The sequence below is a fragment of the Rhipicephalus sanguineus genome, chromosome 5 (assembly GCF_013339695.2).
Source record: "Rhipicephalus sanguineus isolate Rsan-2018 chromosome 5, BIME_Rsan_1.4, whole genome shotgun sequence".
NCBI classification, from domain to species: Eukaryota; Metazoa; Arthropoda; class Arachnida; order Ixodida; family Ixodidae; genus Rhipicephalus; species Rhipicephalus sanguineus.
Window position 1 is genome coordinate 40,974,946 of NC_051180.1, and position 15,177 is coordinate 40,990,122.

Here is a 15,177-nt window from a genome sequence, read left to right on the forward strand (position 1 = left end):
ATAAATAAATAAATAAATAATAAATAAATAAATAAATATTCGGAATACGCGGGCGCATGTGCGTCCCGTGCACTTCAAGAAGAGATAGAAACAGAGTACAGTAACTTCGAGTGACATGCAATGCGAAACGAGCGGAGTTTCAGATAGTTGCGCAAGCACCTTCGAGCCTTAATACACCGACTTGTTGTTGTAGGCAGCTAGGCAAAAGCTTAAGCGATTAAGTTGATCCTACAATGGCTTCCAGCCGCGCACAATGGAGGCAGTCTGTAGCTCACGCTGTTTTGTTTTATGTTTTTTGTTTTTAAGTTGGCGGCTGTTCAGGCTCTCGACGCCTAGAAACAACGTCTGAACATACTTTAAGTTACAAGTCGTCTCCAACGTCGCTTGTTCTATGTTCCTCATCGATCGTTGCGTTTGCCGGCGGCTACGGGTCCTGTTTATTTTTCATTACGTAGCTCTCCGGTCCGCCGTCCTCACGAGCGCAGCTCGTCATACAACTCATTCGGCTCAGAAAATTGCTGTTTTCTCAGCTGGCGAGTAGAGCTACCAGCGTCGCCTTTGTGTTTCGGGGATCGATCCCTTTTTTTCTCGCATCTCTTTGGAGGAATGCCCTGTCACGTTCGCGGCAGAAGGCGGTGGACAGTAAAATTTAATCTTCACATGCATAACACGGGACGGCCGTCCCGATGTTAGGAATCGAAATCTGAGGAGCACTTCGGTCCACAACTTTCGAAAGCCGGTGAGAACATAGACGTCGCTTCTGTTATTTTTTGTCATCTCTTCCTGTCAAGACAACTCAACGTAGCGAGTAATGCGGTCTGGCACGCTGTTTCAACACTGTCTTACTTCGCCTCCAAGAAAGAAAGAAAACAATACCGAATAGTGTGAGAAATACTGTGGCCGCCATTCAGTCTTCTTCCAGTTCTCATTTGCGTCACGGGCTGTAAACTTTTCTAGCGACACCCATTCCCTGAAAGGTTGCTCGTGATGACCTCTGTTTTCATTTTCGAGAACGGCTTCGACATTGAATGGCAGCTACAAAATTTGACTTGACAGGGCAAGTAGTGACTCGACTTGATGATTTGACTGACAGCTGCTTACCTCGTGGGCCGAAGGTATACTGCTACTGAAGTCAAGAGTTCGCAATATCTTGTAATCAATGTGTTTATAACGGCAAGGACGCGTTTGTGTAAGCGTCGTGGGTTTCCTTTCGAAACCTGCGCAGTTGCTTCAGGAGTGTATTTCCATTCTTTCAATGGTGCGCGTCTTCCTCGAAGGACTACCGCCAGCTCAGTCTGTCCTGTACCAACCCCAATGAATCTCATTACGGCGATACTCAGATTTCGTAACCTCCTGTAACCAGAGCTTTCGTGCCAGCGCTAAGGCGTCAGCAGACTGTCGTGGACCTTTCTACGGCTTCAGTGCGACTCTTGGACACTTGATATAGCAGTGTCTTCCTTTATTTGCACGGCGCGCGTTCTTGCTGAGAGACTCGCCTGCTTGGCCTGCCCTGTACCTCGGCGAATGTTTTGATCCTTGTGGTCCAGCGTATGGACAGGAACGAGCTTGTCGAGTCTGTCGGTCTGTGTTTTATGAAAGCAACTGACTTGGATTCCTGTTCGTGGTGTATTTGTTTCACTCCCTTACTCCTGCTCCCTGTGCGATGAGCATCAAGCCAACGGGCTCCTTGTTTTAAATATTGTTTCCATCATTATTGAATTTTAGTGGCCCACAACTGTACCCCCCCCCCCCCCCCCCACCCCATCATACGTTCCTTTTTCAAATATTTTCATTGTAATTTATATTTTCTATTTCCAGAGCGTACGCAATTAACTTCACAAGCTCCGCACAGTTCTGGAACGTCATTGCCTTCTTGCACGCTCTTATTGAGGCCCCGGAAAAAGTGCTACCTAAAGCCAGGAAACTCAACAAAAAAGGCCTAGTTTCCTAACTTTCGCTAGCAGTTCAGGCGAGACCTGGTTGAGAATACGTATATGTGTTACCGTGGAAACTTGACCTTATAATCGTGCCGTATTTTTCGCACATAAAGCACCAAGTTCTACGTCAAGTGACCTTTTAACTAGGCGCTTGCCAGACTTTCACACAGTCAGATTTTTACTTTAGTCGGATACAACTTTCGCGGCATTTCCTCCTCAAAGGCGGATGCACACAAGCCTGCACCGTTGGGCGCGCACTCCGGACTGACGTCATGAGCCGGACGGCCGGTGACACCGCCTTCGGAATACATTGGCGAGTGCATGAGCGGGACTATTTCTTTAGTCGCGGAGGCGATCGGCTGTCGCGCTTCGGTCGTCTGAACGGGGCCTCTCCGGACTTCTTAAGCTCTGTCCGACTATAGACTACAACAGAAAGAAATAGCTTTAAGCATGGGCTGCTAACTAACGTGTTGTGAGATTGGGCGACCACGAAATAACGTTCAGTTCACTCATCCTTCTCTTCCGCCGCTACGAAGCGGTCAAAACACAAACAATGTAACAACGCGCTACAGATAAGGAGGCGCATCACTCGATGTGACAAAAAAGCAGGTAATTTTGCATTCAAACGTGCATGCAGTCCCTACACGTACTCTCGCACACGATTTCAATTTTTTCAATTTGCATGCACGACGGTTCCACTGCTCACTCGCAGCTCATTTACGGGAGGCTCAGTGTTCTGGCAAAATGAAATTATAAACAAGACGCTTACACTTCCTGTTCGACCGGAACAACTCTTGCGCCACATGAAGCGCAGTGTTGTAGCGCCATTTTGAACGATATAGGCTGCGAGATGCAAGAATAGGATTTCTGTAGCACACGCACACGGAAAAGCGCGCATAGCTTGCGGAAACCATGGCGAGCATACTCTTTAATTTTTTATACATTTTTTTTTCACTATGACATCAAAAACATCGTTTCCTGTATCTCGAACACAGTGCCGACTATGACGTGCTATGTTCGATTCGCTGCACGCTATCGCGAACCTTCTGCATATCCCTACCGCACTTCCTCGTCTTCTTTAGCGTGAACGAAACTTTCGCAACAGCGCATTCGTTTGCATATTTCGCTCCTGGTTTTGGTCTCGAGAACCGAGCGGTGCTCGGTTGCACTAAAGAAACAACTGCAAAAGAGACCGGAGTTTGCGTTCTAAGGTGCATGTGAGTGTGAAAAGCTTACTGCGTCACCAGCAGCATCAGCCGCAGCCCGTGACGCCTCGGCGGGCAGGCAGACACAGGACGCGCATAAATCATCTGGCTGCGTCGTATACCGTCTGGTGTACTGTCGATCTTGTAGGCGTGCCCCTGATGCTTCCTTTCAACGTCGGGCGTTGCGGAAGAGGCGAGACAGGCCTGAGCTGTTTCACGGTTTTGCGCGTACGATTATGAAGGTGAAAAGCATTGTTTGAATGCGGAGTAGGAAGTTCAAATGGCTGATGCGAGGGCTTTTCGGGGGAATACGAATGTACTTCAGTTAATTACACAGTGGCCTCGGATCGCATCGTCTAAGAAGCTTTTATGCTTCCATATTGCAATCATTGTTGCTCATCGTTGTCGGCTGACAGAGCACCGTGCTTACGTTATCACCTTCTTGGGTAATGACTGGCGCATATTCGTGCAGCGTCGATCGACCCACTGAGCGAGCAAAGCATGAGCGACATCTTCGCAATGCTTTGGATTTTATAGAACCGTTTGTCGTTCATCGAACGCCCCGCGAGCTATATTTCTTGGTTCGCACTCAATAGGTCCTCCCGCCATATTTTTCTAAAAAAAAAAATTCCAGTCAATCCCGTCACTGGACGTACCATTAGCAGAGTCAACCCGCCAATAGCAATGAGAAATGAACAAAAATGTTTTGCGGATTCAGCTCCGTGTGTTTTTCGACAAAAAATGGGTGGAGTCGCCAAGACGCCAAGAACAAGGCAACAGACGAACCGAAGGCGCTGCTATTGCGAGCATGGTGGTTCGCGTTTGCAAATGTTCCTTTAGAATAGCTTTCAAAACTGTTCTTCTTCACTACCGAAACAATGTATGCGGCAGAACAGTTGTCCACTGACTCTCCTTTCGAACATCGCCGTACAAAATCCTTTGTGAACACGAGCTTTGGTCTGTAAACGTGATCGCGGTTCATAATATGACCGTCAAAAAATGAGCGCGCTCTACAAACGTCCTTACAAAAGGCGCCCCTACATGAAACGGTGCACAAACCTTCAATGTATAAGTGAGCTCCATTCTGGCGCCAAAACAAGCTCTTGGCTTTTCTCCGACTTCAATCGAAGACAAACAAGAAAGGAAGCGACCATCATAAAGTAGAAGGACAGCTAGTGACGTTCTGTACATGTTCGCTATGTGCATGTGTTTCCTAGCTGTGTCCAGTGCATTCTAACTTTCGAAAATTTCGTGCCAGCCAAGCCAAGTCACAGCTCTTCATACTGACGTTATCGTTTTTTGTTAATTATGCGCATATGTACTCACTAGCCACTGAAATCAGCGAGAGCGTGATGAAAAGCTTTCAAATATTCAACACAGTTGTAGCAGTGTCAACACAGGGCGTTCTATTTATGGCATCGCGACTCCCTCCAAGCAAGCGATGTGCTCTCTAACGACTCTTAATTGCGCGACCTTAGTGACCTCCGCCTTCTCATGACTTCTTCCAAATCTTTCATGGAAATGTCGTTTAATGTAACAATACGTGTTGGCATCTTTTTTATATTATTGTTCTGGTCGAATGGCACTCCGCATTACGCTTAATCAGCCTTCGCGCTGAAAGAAAAAAAAATATTGAGCAAATTCGCCAACACTCGTCTTTCATGCTACCACGCATGCGGGCGCTTTTAATTAGCCTGTGTTGGTCCTCGCTTCAGAAAACTATGAAGCCTGATTTCCCCTCATTTCGAAATGTATATTTGTAGTGCAAGCGCTTATTTACAGCGTATAACATTCCAAATGGGTATGCGTGATGCCTAAATTTTTTACAGAAGCTCGCATTTGCGCAGAGAGTGCGAGATAGATAGAGGGAGAAACAGCAAGGTTAATTAAGGACGCATTGGCTTGGCTGCCCTATATTTTTCCAGATAACTTACTACCTTGTAGCAGGCCCGTAGCCAGGAATCTTTTTCAAGGGGGGGGGGGGGGCACTTGCTGGCAACCTTGACTATTTATGAAAAACACCTATCTTCATTATTTATTTTTGGTTAGTTCTGTCCCGTGTGTTTGAATAATTCTACTATATATATATATATATATATATATATATATATATATATATATATATATATATATGAATACCCTACCTTGTCGCTGTTTACTTGGTTATTCATTTTATTTTTTTATTTCCTTTTTATTCTGCATTTGGCCCCGAGACTGGGTGGCCCTCTGCTGCGGGTTGTGCCATGTCATTTCACTGCTTACACCATGCGAAGAAGGCTGGACTGCCAGCCTAAATTGTTAGGAGAAAATGAATATTTGTTGTGCTTCCTACATTGCAGTACTTTCGAAGATGTTTACGAGTTTCATTACGGTAGCGAGAAGAAGCTCTCGTTTATCTATCTATCTATCTAAGTGGAGGGGTGAACCTGAATTAAGTGCCTCTAACTTGCTAGCCCATGCTGGAAACGTTTTCTTTTCTTTTTTTTTTCGTAAAAGGGGGGGGGGGGCATCTAAGATAGGACGTGAAAAGAAGAGTGTTGATATTACGGTAAAGTTAATCAAAGCCGCACATTCATTTCTAATGAAAATATTTCGAACGGCCCCTTCCCAGAACATGCCTCCACGTATAGATTGCAAACTCTTCATTTCTTTGAAACGGACCGTATATTCCGCTTTCTTGTTTTATTTTTTTTAATTAAACACAATGTGCGCGGCTCATTCCGGCTTGTTTGGTGGCCCAAATATATTTCACTTTGTTGGTTGCTGGTTTCAAAAGAGTCTTCCAGTCTGGAAGCACTTCTAGTTTCGATCGAAAGAGCAATAAAGAGAAATACGATTGTCTCCATAATCATAGTTGCACTTTTACAATACCAAAAGCACCGCTTATGCCGTTAGAATATTTTAATGTGCGCATCGAGATGTATGTAGGCGCGTGATTAAAGTCACGGTGTTTTTCAGCAGTTCTTGAAAAACTTAACTGGATAAAAGAAATAGTCGGGCCAGTCAAGAATAAGTAGTCTTATTACCAATTCTTCCTTTTTCCTATCTATCTATCTATCTATCTATCTATCTATCTATCTATCTATCTATCTATCTATCTATCTATCTATCTATCTATCTATCTATCTATCTATCTATCTATCTATCTATCTATCTATCTATCTATCTATCTATCTATCTGCAGAGAGTGTGTGTGAGAGCGAGAGAGAGAGAGATCAGACACCGACCCCTCAATACCTCACAGGTAACAGATGTAAATATGCACTCTGACACAAAGCGTCACTTTTCGCGCTTTTTCTTTTTTTTTTTGTTGCACCCCATTAACCTCTTCCCCCTGTCATCATCATCATCATCATCATCATCAGCCTGTCTATGCCCACTGCAGGGCAAAGGCCTCTCCCATGGTCCGCCAATCAACCCGGTCCTGTGCTTCCTCCTGTGTAGGGTAGCAAGTCTGACGCGCATCTGGTGGATCTTTCTACCTTTTGTTTTCCTCGTCACTCTCTCTCTCTCTCTAACTAATCCCTGCCGATTCTCTCACTAACACTCGATAAAAAAAAGCGAATATTTTTGACCTTCGTTGAGAGCCCCGCTTTATGGACCACGTTCACCGGAACGGGCCTGCAGCAGTGGCCTGTCTCGTAGCCCGGCAACGGAAATATTTATCATCTCGTTTATCGTTCGCTTTCGTGTCCCCAGAGCAGACCGGTGAACGGTCGCTCACGGCTGGCGCGGCTGTGTTTAATCTCGCCGTGGCGCCGTCGCCAACGCGTCCCCGCTCGTTAATCAGAATAGGCACTGATAGCTATACGGCATGGCGTTTTACGGTGACCCAGCAAATAATTATTTTCTTAGCCGTGGCTGCCAGTTTGGATAATTCCAAATGCGACATGTGTGACCGTCGCAAAGGTCAATTATATGCTGAATGCGAAGGTTACAATGGACGGAGGCTTAATAGTGCCCGCAAGGTTCTTTCCAAATTTTCTGTTCTAGTGAAAAGTGGTGAAATATGCTGACGATCGCGATTGCGATTCGGCTTGTTCGTATGTCACCAGTAATGCGTTCAGTGGAGCACAAGCTGCCATTCGGCGTGTCGTATTCTTATGCGGATGTTACTGACATCGCGAAACCATGAAGCACAAAAAGAAAGAAAGACACAACACAGAGCTCGTGCTGTGCTTTATGGGTTCACGCTGTTGGCAAAATATGCATCGGTAGCGTCTCGCCCAATTAGCTACGCTTCTGTCTCCCCCCCCCCCCTCAGCCCCGCCTTAACACACACACAATGAAAACTACCGGTAGAGAAAGCGTAAAAATAACGTTCGCACAAAACAACCGAAAAACGACCGGCCGCCGGACTCGCGAGTAGTGCAATAAAGTTCGGAAGGAAGAGAAAGTAACAAGCATTCAACACATACGAACAAAAACAGTGGGACGATGCTCGAAGCGAAGAACAAAGCAAAAAAAGAAAAGCTTGTGCAGCCAGAAGAGTGTGGCAGGAGCGTAAAATTAAGGTGCCAGAGGGAAAAAAAAAAGATCACAAGAAGGCGGTGGGAAGCGTGAGGGTTGAAAGTGAAGAGGCGCCTCTGGCGAATCAGAGTGCATCTGCGATGTCTAACTAAAGAGTCGATGGCCAGGGACGGAGAGTGCCCTCAAGCGCGACAGAGAGTGAGAGACGAGGCCGCGGTAAAAGGGAGCTGGATGCGACTGCTCCATCGGAGGTGCAGGAAGTAAGAGAAAACAAATATAGGGCACTCGGTGATGCAAGGGAGGGAGGTGGGCTGAAGCGCGTCTAACGCAAACCAACCACGCCAATGAACAGAGACAAGCGAGCAGTAATAAAACGAGTGCAAGCCACCGTTGAGGAAGAGAACGAGGAGGAAGGAGATTTTGGTGGCGGGTTTTGGGGTAGGCTGCACCACAGAGGCGCGAAAAGGAGTGCCGAGAAGCGAAAGGCCAGACCGGCGAAGCCCATCAAACGCGAAGCGACGGTATAGCCGAAGCTTCCAGCGAGCCATCGGTCGCTGCCGTCGTCGACACAGCAGGTGCCACCTCCCCCCCCCCCCCCCCCACGTGTCGCGGAGAAGGGGGCAACGACCTGCTTTCCTCCGCGAAGGAACCCGGGCACCGGCCGCCCGAGCCCTGGGCCCGGGGACCGACGACGTGTTTCCCCCAACGATCACGGCTCGCCCGGCATCAACCTAAGCGAAAACACAGAGCCCCCGAACGCCACTCTCACTCGCCCGGCCGAGCAGCTAGCATCCCGTCTGCAGTGCGGCGAAGGGACTGGGGGCTTACTTACGCGAAAAATAATGTGAAACGGCGAAGGCGCTCCGCGCAACCGCTTGGTGTTGGGAGAGAAAACTGGGCCATCCGTCTGGCAGTTCTTCTCTTCCGCATGTTGGTTCGCATTTTCGTTTGTTCACGTTTATTTGCTGATCACTTCCACGAGTTCCATTGCAATGCGCATTCTGCTTTCGCGAATATAAATATGCATTCCGCGTGTTTGCATAGACGTCTCTTTTTTTTAGTACCCTTCATCTTGCCTCGTACCAGCCAGTCGTTTCGCTTGCTTTTGAGAAGCTCAGAAACGACGGCGTCAGGAGTGAAGAAAAAAGAAGGCACGCTTGCAAAGCCGTTTTGCGATGCTGGAATGGACGCACTTTATCCTTCGCTCGGCTCTCGCATACGGCCACACCACCGCCTTTCATCTGGTTCTTTTTTGTGCAGGTTTGGAAAACTCCTCTGGGTTGGTATGATGGCATCACTGGGCTGGTCACGGTCTGCCGGCGGACTGTCATCAGTGTCATGAAAAAATAAACGCCTGCTTGCACTGTCGCTAAAGAGAATGACCTCAAGCAGAAATCTGTGCAATCGCTCGAGGGCCACTCGTTGACCGACGTTGCGACATCAGTTCAATTGTGAGGGAACGCATGGACAGCATTTTAAGAAGGCGCGTTTTGTTAAACGTATAGTGACCCCTTTGTACGCTGCTTTTGCTCTTCTTTGTGCGCGTCTTGTCTATCACCACATTCTGTTGATACAGTTACATGGAACATCGCGGGCAAAGTCAAAATGAGAAACTCACAGGGCATCTTATGCGTTCACCAAAGACAACTCGAAGGCGAAAGCTATCTTCTTTTTCTTCGCAGTCGCTATAGTAAAATTTCCTCTCTCCCCGCACCCTTCCGAAAGCTTTCTGCAACTAACGTGGTTTTGCACTGACTCCGTGATCGGCCCGCGTTTGACCAAGCGTTGATGTCATGTGATGACGCCATCATGCGACTGTACATAACGTGACGTCATGATGATGTTACAAATTTCGGATGGCAATGACGATCTGGTGATCTGGCTATACCCTTTGAATCGGGTCGCCTGCGTTCAATGCGCGGCGTAGGCTGAAAAAAAGAATGTTCTTCGGAGCATCGCGGCTCCAAGAGATCCCCGGAAACATGGGCACGGGAATCACCGCGGCGCACCATACCGCCACCAGTGTTCCAACCGTTGTTTGGTTAACTCCACTTGTGTTCTGGTGCTTTTACGCTGGTCTTCACTTTCGACAAAACCGCGTGCCGTCTGTAGCGATGTTGTCTCGGAGGGCGGGTGAATCTTCGGACACTGGATGACTATGTGCTCGATTGTTTTCTCTGCTGCATTGCAAAGGATGCATTGCGTCTGCTGCCCGTCATGTGTGGTGATGATGATCTCATTTGGCGACGGCCCACTCCTGCAATAGCCCATGTGAATATAGAACGCTGAACAACAGATTGATTACCGTCATCATTATCATTACTATCATGATTCAGACATGATAATGGTGGCTTTTCGCATCACTCGTGTTGGCGCCGTCGACGCCGCCGACGGTCATTTTTCGCGTTTGATGAGATATCTAAGGCTTCCGCCCTAATGGATGAAAACAGAACTCATCACCTTCCTTTTGTTTTCTGTTTTTCGCAGGACTCATCGCTATGAAGGTTGACTGCTCCAGCCTCCTAGTGCTGGCGCCGCTGTTTTTATGCGCCGCCGTCCAGTCGCTGCCGACGGGCCACAAGACCGGTGAGTGTGTTCTGATGTCTACTCCTTCGTATGAGCTACTTAGCGGTAGCCGGAACGTGTTCGACGATGCCTGCTTATGAAGTTAACGTCATCCGCCTCGATGAGCAAGTGGGTGCAATGTTCCGCTGGCTTGCACGGGGCAGATGGGGGTTGCCCTCCTTGCCGCAGGTTACAGATTTCGATGCGAGAGGGTAATGTATGAGGAGGGGGTAATGCGCGTCGCACATTGTCCCGGATGGTCAAACTTATTGCTGATTACAATCAATCAATCAATCAATCAATCAATCAATCAATCAATCAATCAATCAATCAATCAATCAATCAAAGAAGGGAAAAGAGCGCTGAATTTTGGTCGAAGACAAAGGAAGACAGACGACAGGCGTTGACTTCATTTCTGATGTTTATTTCTGTGAAGTAGGCACATTTATACCACGTCAGTGAAAACACACGTGACTGCCATTAATGTGCTATCATCACTCTGACATCGACATCACCGCATCACCACTCTGTGTCACAAACAAGCGTGAATCATCTGAAGCCTTAACTTAAGCCTTAACCCTAGCAATCAATCAGCTGTGATCGCTTGTTCAGACTCAAAAAGCTGCGTTAGTAGGGGAAGCCGAGGTGCCCTCAATAGTAACCTACGGTTAACAGAACCGAACACAGGAGTTCATGGTGAAAATAAGCAGCGCGAAACACTTGGGAAACTTAGGAAGCCCATTTTCACCATGAACGTAAACCAACTAGCCCACATCGCTATTATTCAGAACAGATGAGTTATAGGGACAACCAACTACACGAATGGAGTTGTTCGAGCGTAGCCATGTTATGGTGTCTCAAACACCGCACAAGTGGTGCGCGTGTTCTGTTCGAGCGCTGGCTTTGATCCTGCGTGCGTTGTTATTTCAGTTCGCTCTTCCACATTTGGAGCGCGGCGGACCGCGCTATCGTAATGCGCTGCCTAACAACCAAACAAGCTGTTCGGCCTACCGGGACGTAAACACTGAGTGTGAAACGAAACATTCAAACCGACGGTGTTTTCCTTCAGACTCGCGGAAAGGAATAACATAACCATGCCGGGTGCCGTTTGTTTTGCCAGGGAAAAACGTGGCTACGAGACCCGTTAGTAAAATAGGTTAGAGACAGCGCAGTCTAATCAAGTTCCGTTTTCTCCCTCAATGTGCCCCTGGTGGCGAGGAATGAAAGTAAAGCTTCAACGAAAAGCTTACGTATGACCACGTTTCCAAGGAAACGGATGCAGCCAATAAAAGTGAATGTTTTGTTATATCACTACAGTGTATGTCGCTCGTCACACAAGATGGAAAAAGGTGGTGAGTGTTTGCTTAGCTTCTCGGGCTTTCTTGGCTCCGTGTTTTCATGACTAAAGAGAAATTCAGGTCCAATAAGCTAGCGAGAGTGCGTTCTGTTATGGAAAGGTAGCCAATTTGCTGCGCGACATCTTCATCTCATCAGGCTGCATGCATTCGTCTACCTCTGACTTTCAAACTTCCCTAACCCTTTATCCACTGTAGGGGCAGCATACCTGTTCTTCTAGGCTGGTTAAAATCTCTGCCTTTCCTTTCCTGTCTATCTTAATTGCCCACCCCTTTGGCTCGTTGTATTTGTCTGTCCTCTCTTTTTTCTTCCACCAATGGGCAATTTTACCGTAGAGTTGACGTGGCAACGTAAACAGAATAAACTATAAACCCTTAAGAATGAGAACGCATCTGCCTATATACGCGTCGAAAGTGCATTGCAGTTGCGCTAAAAGCTCGATCGCATTCACGTCACGTCAAGCAAGGGCGATGACGCAGATGCAAAGAGACAGAGAGTAGGAAATGAAGCGTGACAAGATGAAAACAAAAGGAGAACCTAATGCCACGCTGTCCTGGGGCACACACTGCCGCGCATTCTTGTTTTTCTCTGGCGGCGCATGGGCATGCACCTCGCGTGTCTGTGCTGCGCGGTCTCTATCGCGCTATGGGGGTTGGGCACGCGCAGAATGACGCAGCGAACGCGTTCCTACAAATTGAATTAGCGTCCCGACGGCCGGAAGCTCCCAAGGCGCGCATGCATTCCTCTAGCTGGCGATAAATCCTGACGCCCCCCATCTTCGCTCGTCGCGCTCGCCGCCGGCAGCGATGAGCGCCAGAGGGAAACGATGCTGTCGGCCAGGCACGTTTGCGCGTGCGTGAACGCGTACGTCGCGAGCCGCGCGCCTGTTTGTGTGTGGCGCCCTGCAGTCATTCGGATTAAGTAAACGCGGTGGTGATGCTGTCGTTATAAGGGAACAATGTTATGGCATCACTGGCAGCTTTTACGTTTCCAGCGCTGCCAGTTTTACCCTGTCGAAGTGTGCGCTACTAAAGTAATTCCCGAAAGGGATAATCGACCACGTGCTTGTAGCGTGAAGTCTCAAGGAAATTCATACGGATTTCTCAGAAAGGAAAACTTGTAGTTGACGAAACATTCGTCCTGGTCCTGGTATCAAACCCGGTGCCAACACCTTTCCGGGGCACTCACTCTACCGGCCGAGCTAACCATGGATGGTAGCAATTGGCAGCGCGAGGGCGAATTAGTCAACAACTCGAAGCACAATGACACATGAAGCGACTCTTGCTGTACAGGAAGTAGATGACCGTCATGCATACCTATATATAGGGTTCAGCGCGAATAATTGAAAATATGAAAGTTATTGAGTGCGTGTCGCAGATTGCGTGCGCACGAGCTGAACACGGGTTGAAATGCGAACCATGGCTTGAACTTACATATGTACAATCGGCGTCAAATGAAACGCGAACCGCGGAGCGCGTGCCACAAGCATTAGCGACGGTATATTGCACACCGTCCAGTCACCACGATTGAAAGGCGCGCACATCCGGTGTGGTAGCACTGCGCGATTCCCCTATGGTGATGTTCTTGCTTCTGTTTTTACTTCTGTTCTAGTTCTGATATATAAAAGGAAAAAAAATAAAAGATATAAACGAACAAAAAAGTGATACGGCCAAAAGCGCCAGGCACGCCCACGCCGGCCGCCTTTATCACCATATCAGAACTTGAACAGAAGCGAAAATATCGCACAATTTGACGCCGATAGTACGTCCGTTAGTACGTTTTGCTATTGGTTGGTCACAGTTGCTAGTAATATGTTCGTAGAGTTTTTACAGCGAAAGCTGTTATGAGATCACAACGGGCCGTTTTTGGCGCCGTAGTTGTCCGCCGCCGCCGCCACCGCCGCCGCCGGTGTCCGTAACCACTATCGCGAAAAAATAAGAAAAAAAAAACTAAATAAGAAAAGAATATTCGGGATGGAACGACGTTCAAACCTGGGCCCTCTGCGTGGGAGCCTAGTATTCTACCTCAGAGCCATGCTTTTTTTTTTTTGCTTTATTGCCTGTTTCCAGACACGAATTACATGACAAGCACGTAGAATAAATAACAACAAATGGTGTCCGCCCTACTGGACAGACATCAATTTTAAAATTCTTTGAGCACTGGAATAACCACTCGGGTACAGACTCCTGCGTTTTTTGCAATTCCACAAATTTCGACATGCACTCTCGAAAGTACATTCTGGCGGGCTTTGCATCTGGATCGCGGTGAAATCCCGCCATACGGGCTCGCTATAGAGAGTGGAGGCCGGTTAACATTATTAAGTCTAATGGCAATCCATCCTCATTATCTATTGGGAGAAACCTGATACCATATGGATCTATCGGGAATTCTTTTTGGTGCTTGAGACTGCCTTGCAAAAAGACCCTATACAGGCTTCATGTCAGGAAGTAAGCACATTAACATATATAATGTAGTGTGGTAGAAGACCAAATATTAACCAGGCGTCAGACAACGCGAATTTTGTAACCGGGCATCTCACAATGCGAATTGCGCAACGAATAGGTTGTTGAATTCTTCCAACCCATTACAAAGGCCTCTGCCATAATTCTTCATCGTCATCAGCCACAGCATCAACAGAGTGCACATAATGCCTTACAGATGTTTAGTGAGTACCACGGTTCTCCGCAGAATGACGAGAAATTGCAGAGTGGCTGCTTCCCTACCTCACAAGAATTATGATGATTTACAGCGTAGTGGGTTCCTCGCAAGTGCACTTCTATTGGTTGCCAAGGAAGCCCATGAGGCTCCCATGATCCATTTCCTCAGGGTCTCAATAAAGTTAATTCCCTCTTTCCATCGCTTTCTGATTCTACGGTTAACGTATGTTATAAAGCGTGTTGGGGCAGTTAAATAACGACCGGGATTCACACAATGTGAATTACGTAATTAAAGGGTCGTTTAAATCTTCCAACCTATTACAAAGTGATCAGCCATAATTCTTCGTCGTCATCAACCATCGCATCAACGAAGTGCACATAATGCCTTACAGATGGTAACTCGCTCCTCCGCAGAATAACGAATAATGTGGTGGGTGCTTCCCAACTTCCCAAAAATTATGATTTGTAGCGTAGTGGGTACGTTGCTAATGTACTTGTATTAGTAGCCACAAGAGAGTTTATAACGAGCTCTAGAAATGCCGCTCTTCCAGCTTTCGCTGTGACTGTGCTGCGTTTTCCGCGCAGCCCTGGCGTCTTTTTTTTTTTTTGGCTAATGTTTGCTGTTAAGAACAATTGGATCTTAAGAGCTTTATTGCGAAACAGTCCCAGCATCAGTGCCCGTCTCTGCAAAACTTCTTTTTCGCACAAATGTAAATGTACGAAAAAGTAAAACACCATGGCTTGCTGATTAACATATCTGAGTACAATCAGGCTTGGATGACCAGAATTGATCTTAAACTCCAAGGCCGAAATCACAAAGCCTCTGTTCTTAGCAGCGGAGCTGTTTACGCGTGGCAAAACTCCGCGTGGCGTTGGCGGGTATGCGCCTCTGCAAGCGGGTATTGGCCTCGAGGAGTTACGGAGTCGCCCTCTATCGGATGCGCCACGATTGCGTGCTAGGCAGGATACCGCCGGCGCGCTCCCCAT

General features: G+C 47.5%; 1 protein-coding gene across 2 annotated transcripts in view; it reads left to right on the forward strand.

Moving 5' to 3' along the window:
* LOC119393533 (uncharacterized) overlaps window positions 1-15,177 on the forward strand; it is a 105,836-nt gene that overhangs the window by 31,449 nt on the left and 59,210 nt on the right. For both annotated transcript variants that reach the window (XM_049416270.1, XM_049416269.1), the window contains exon 2: window positions 10,100-10,206. In XM_049416270.1, coding sequence (XP_049272227.1) covers window positions 10,111-10,206 — 96 coding nt within the window. In that variant the 5' untranslated portion in view covers window positions 10,100-10,110. The remainder of the gene's footprint in view (window positions 1-10,099; window positions 10,207-15,177) is intronic.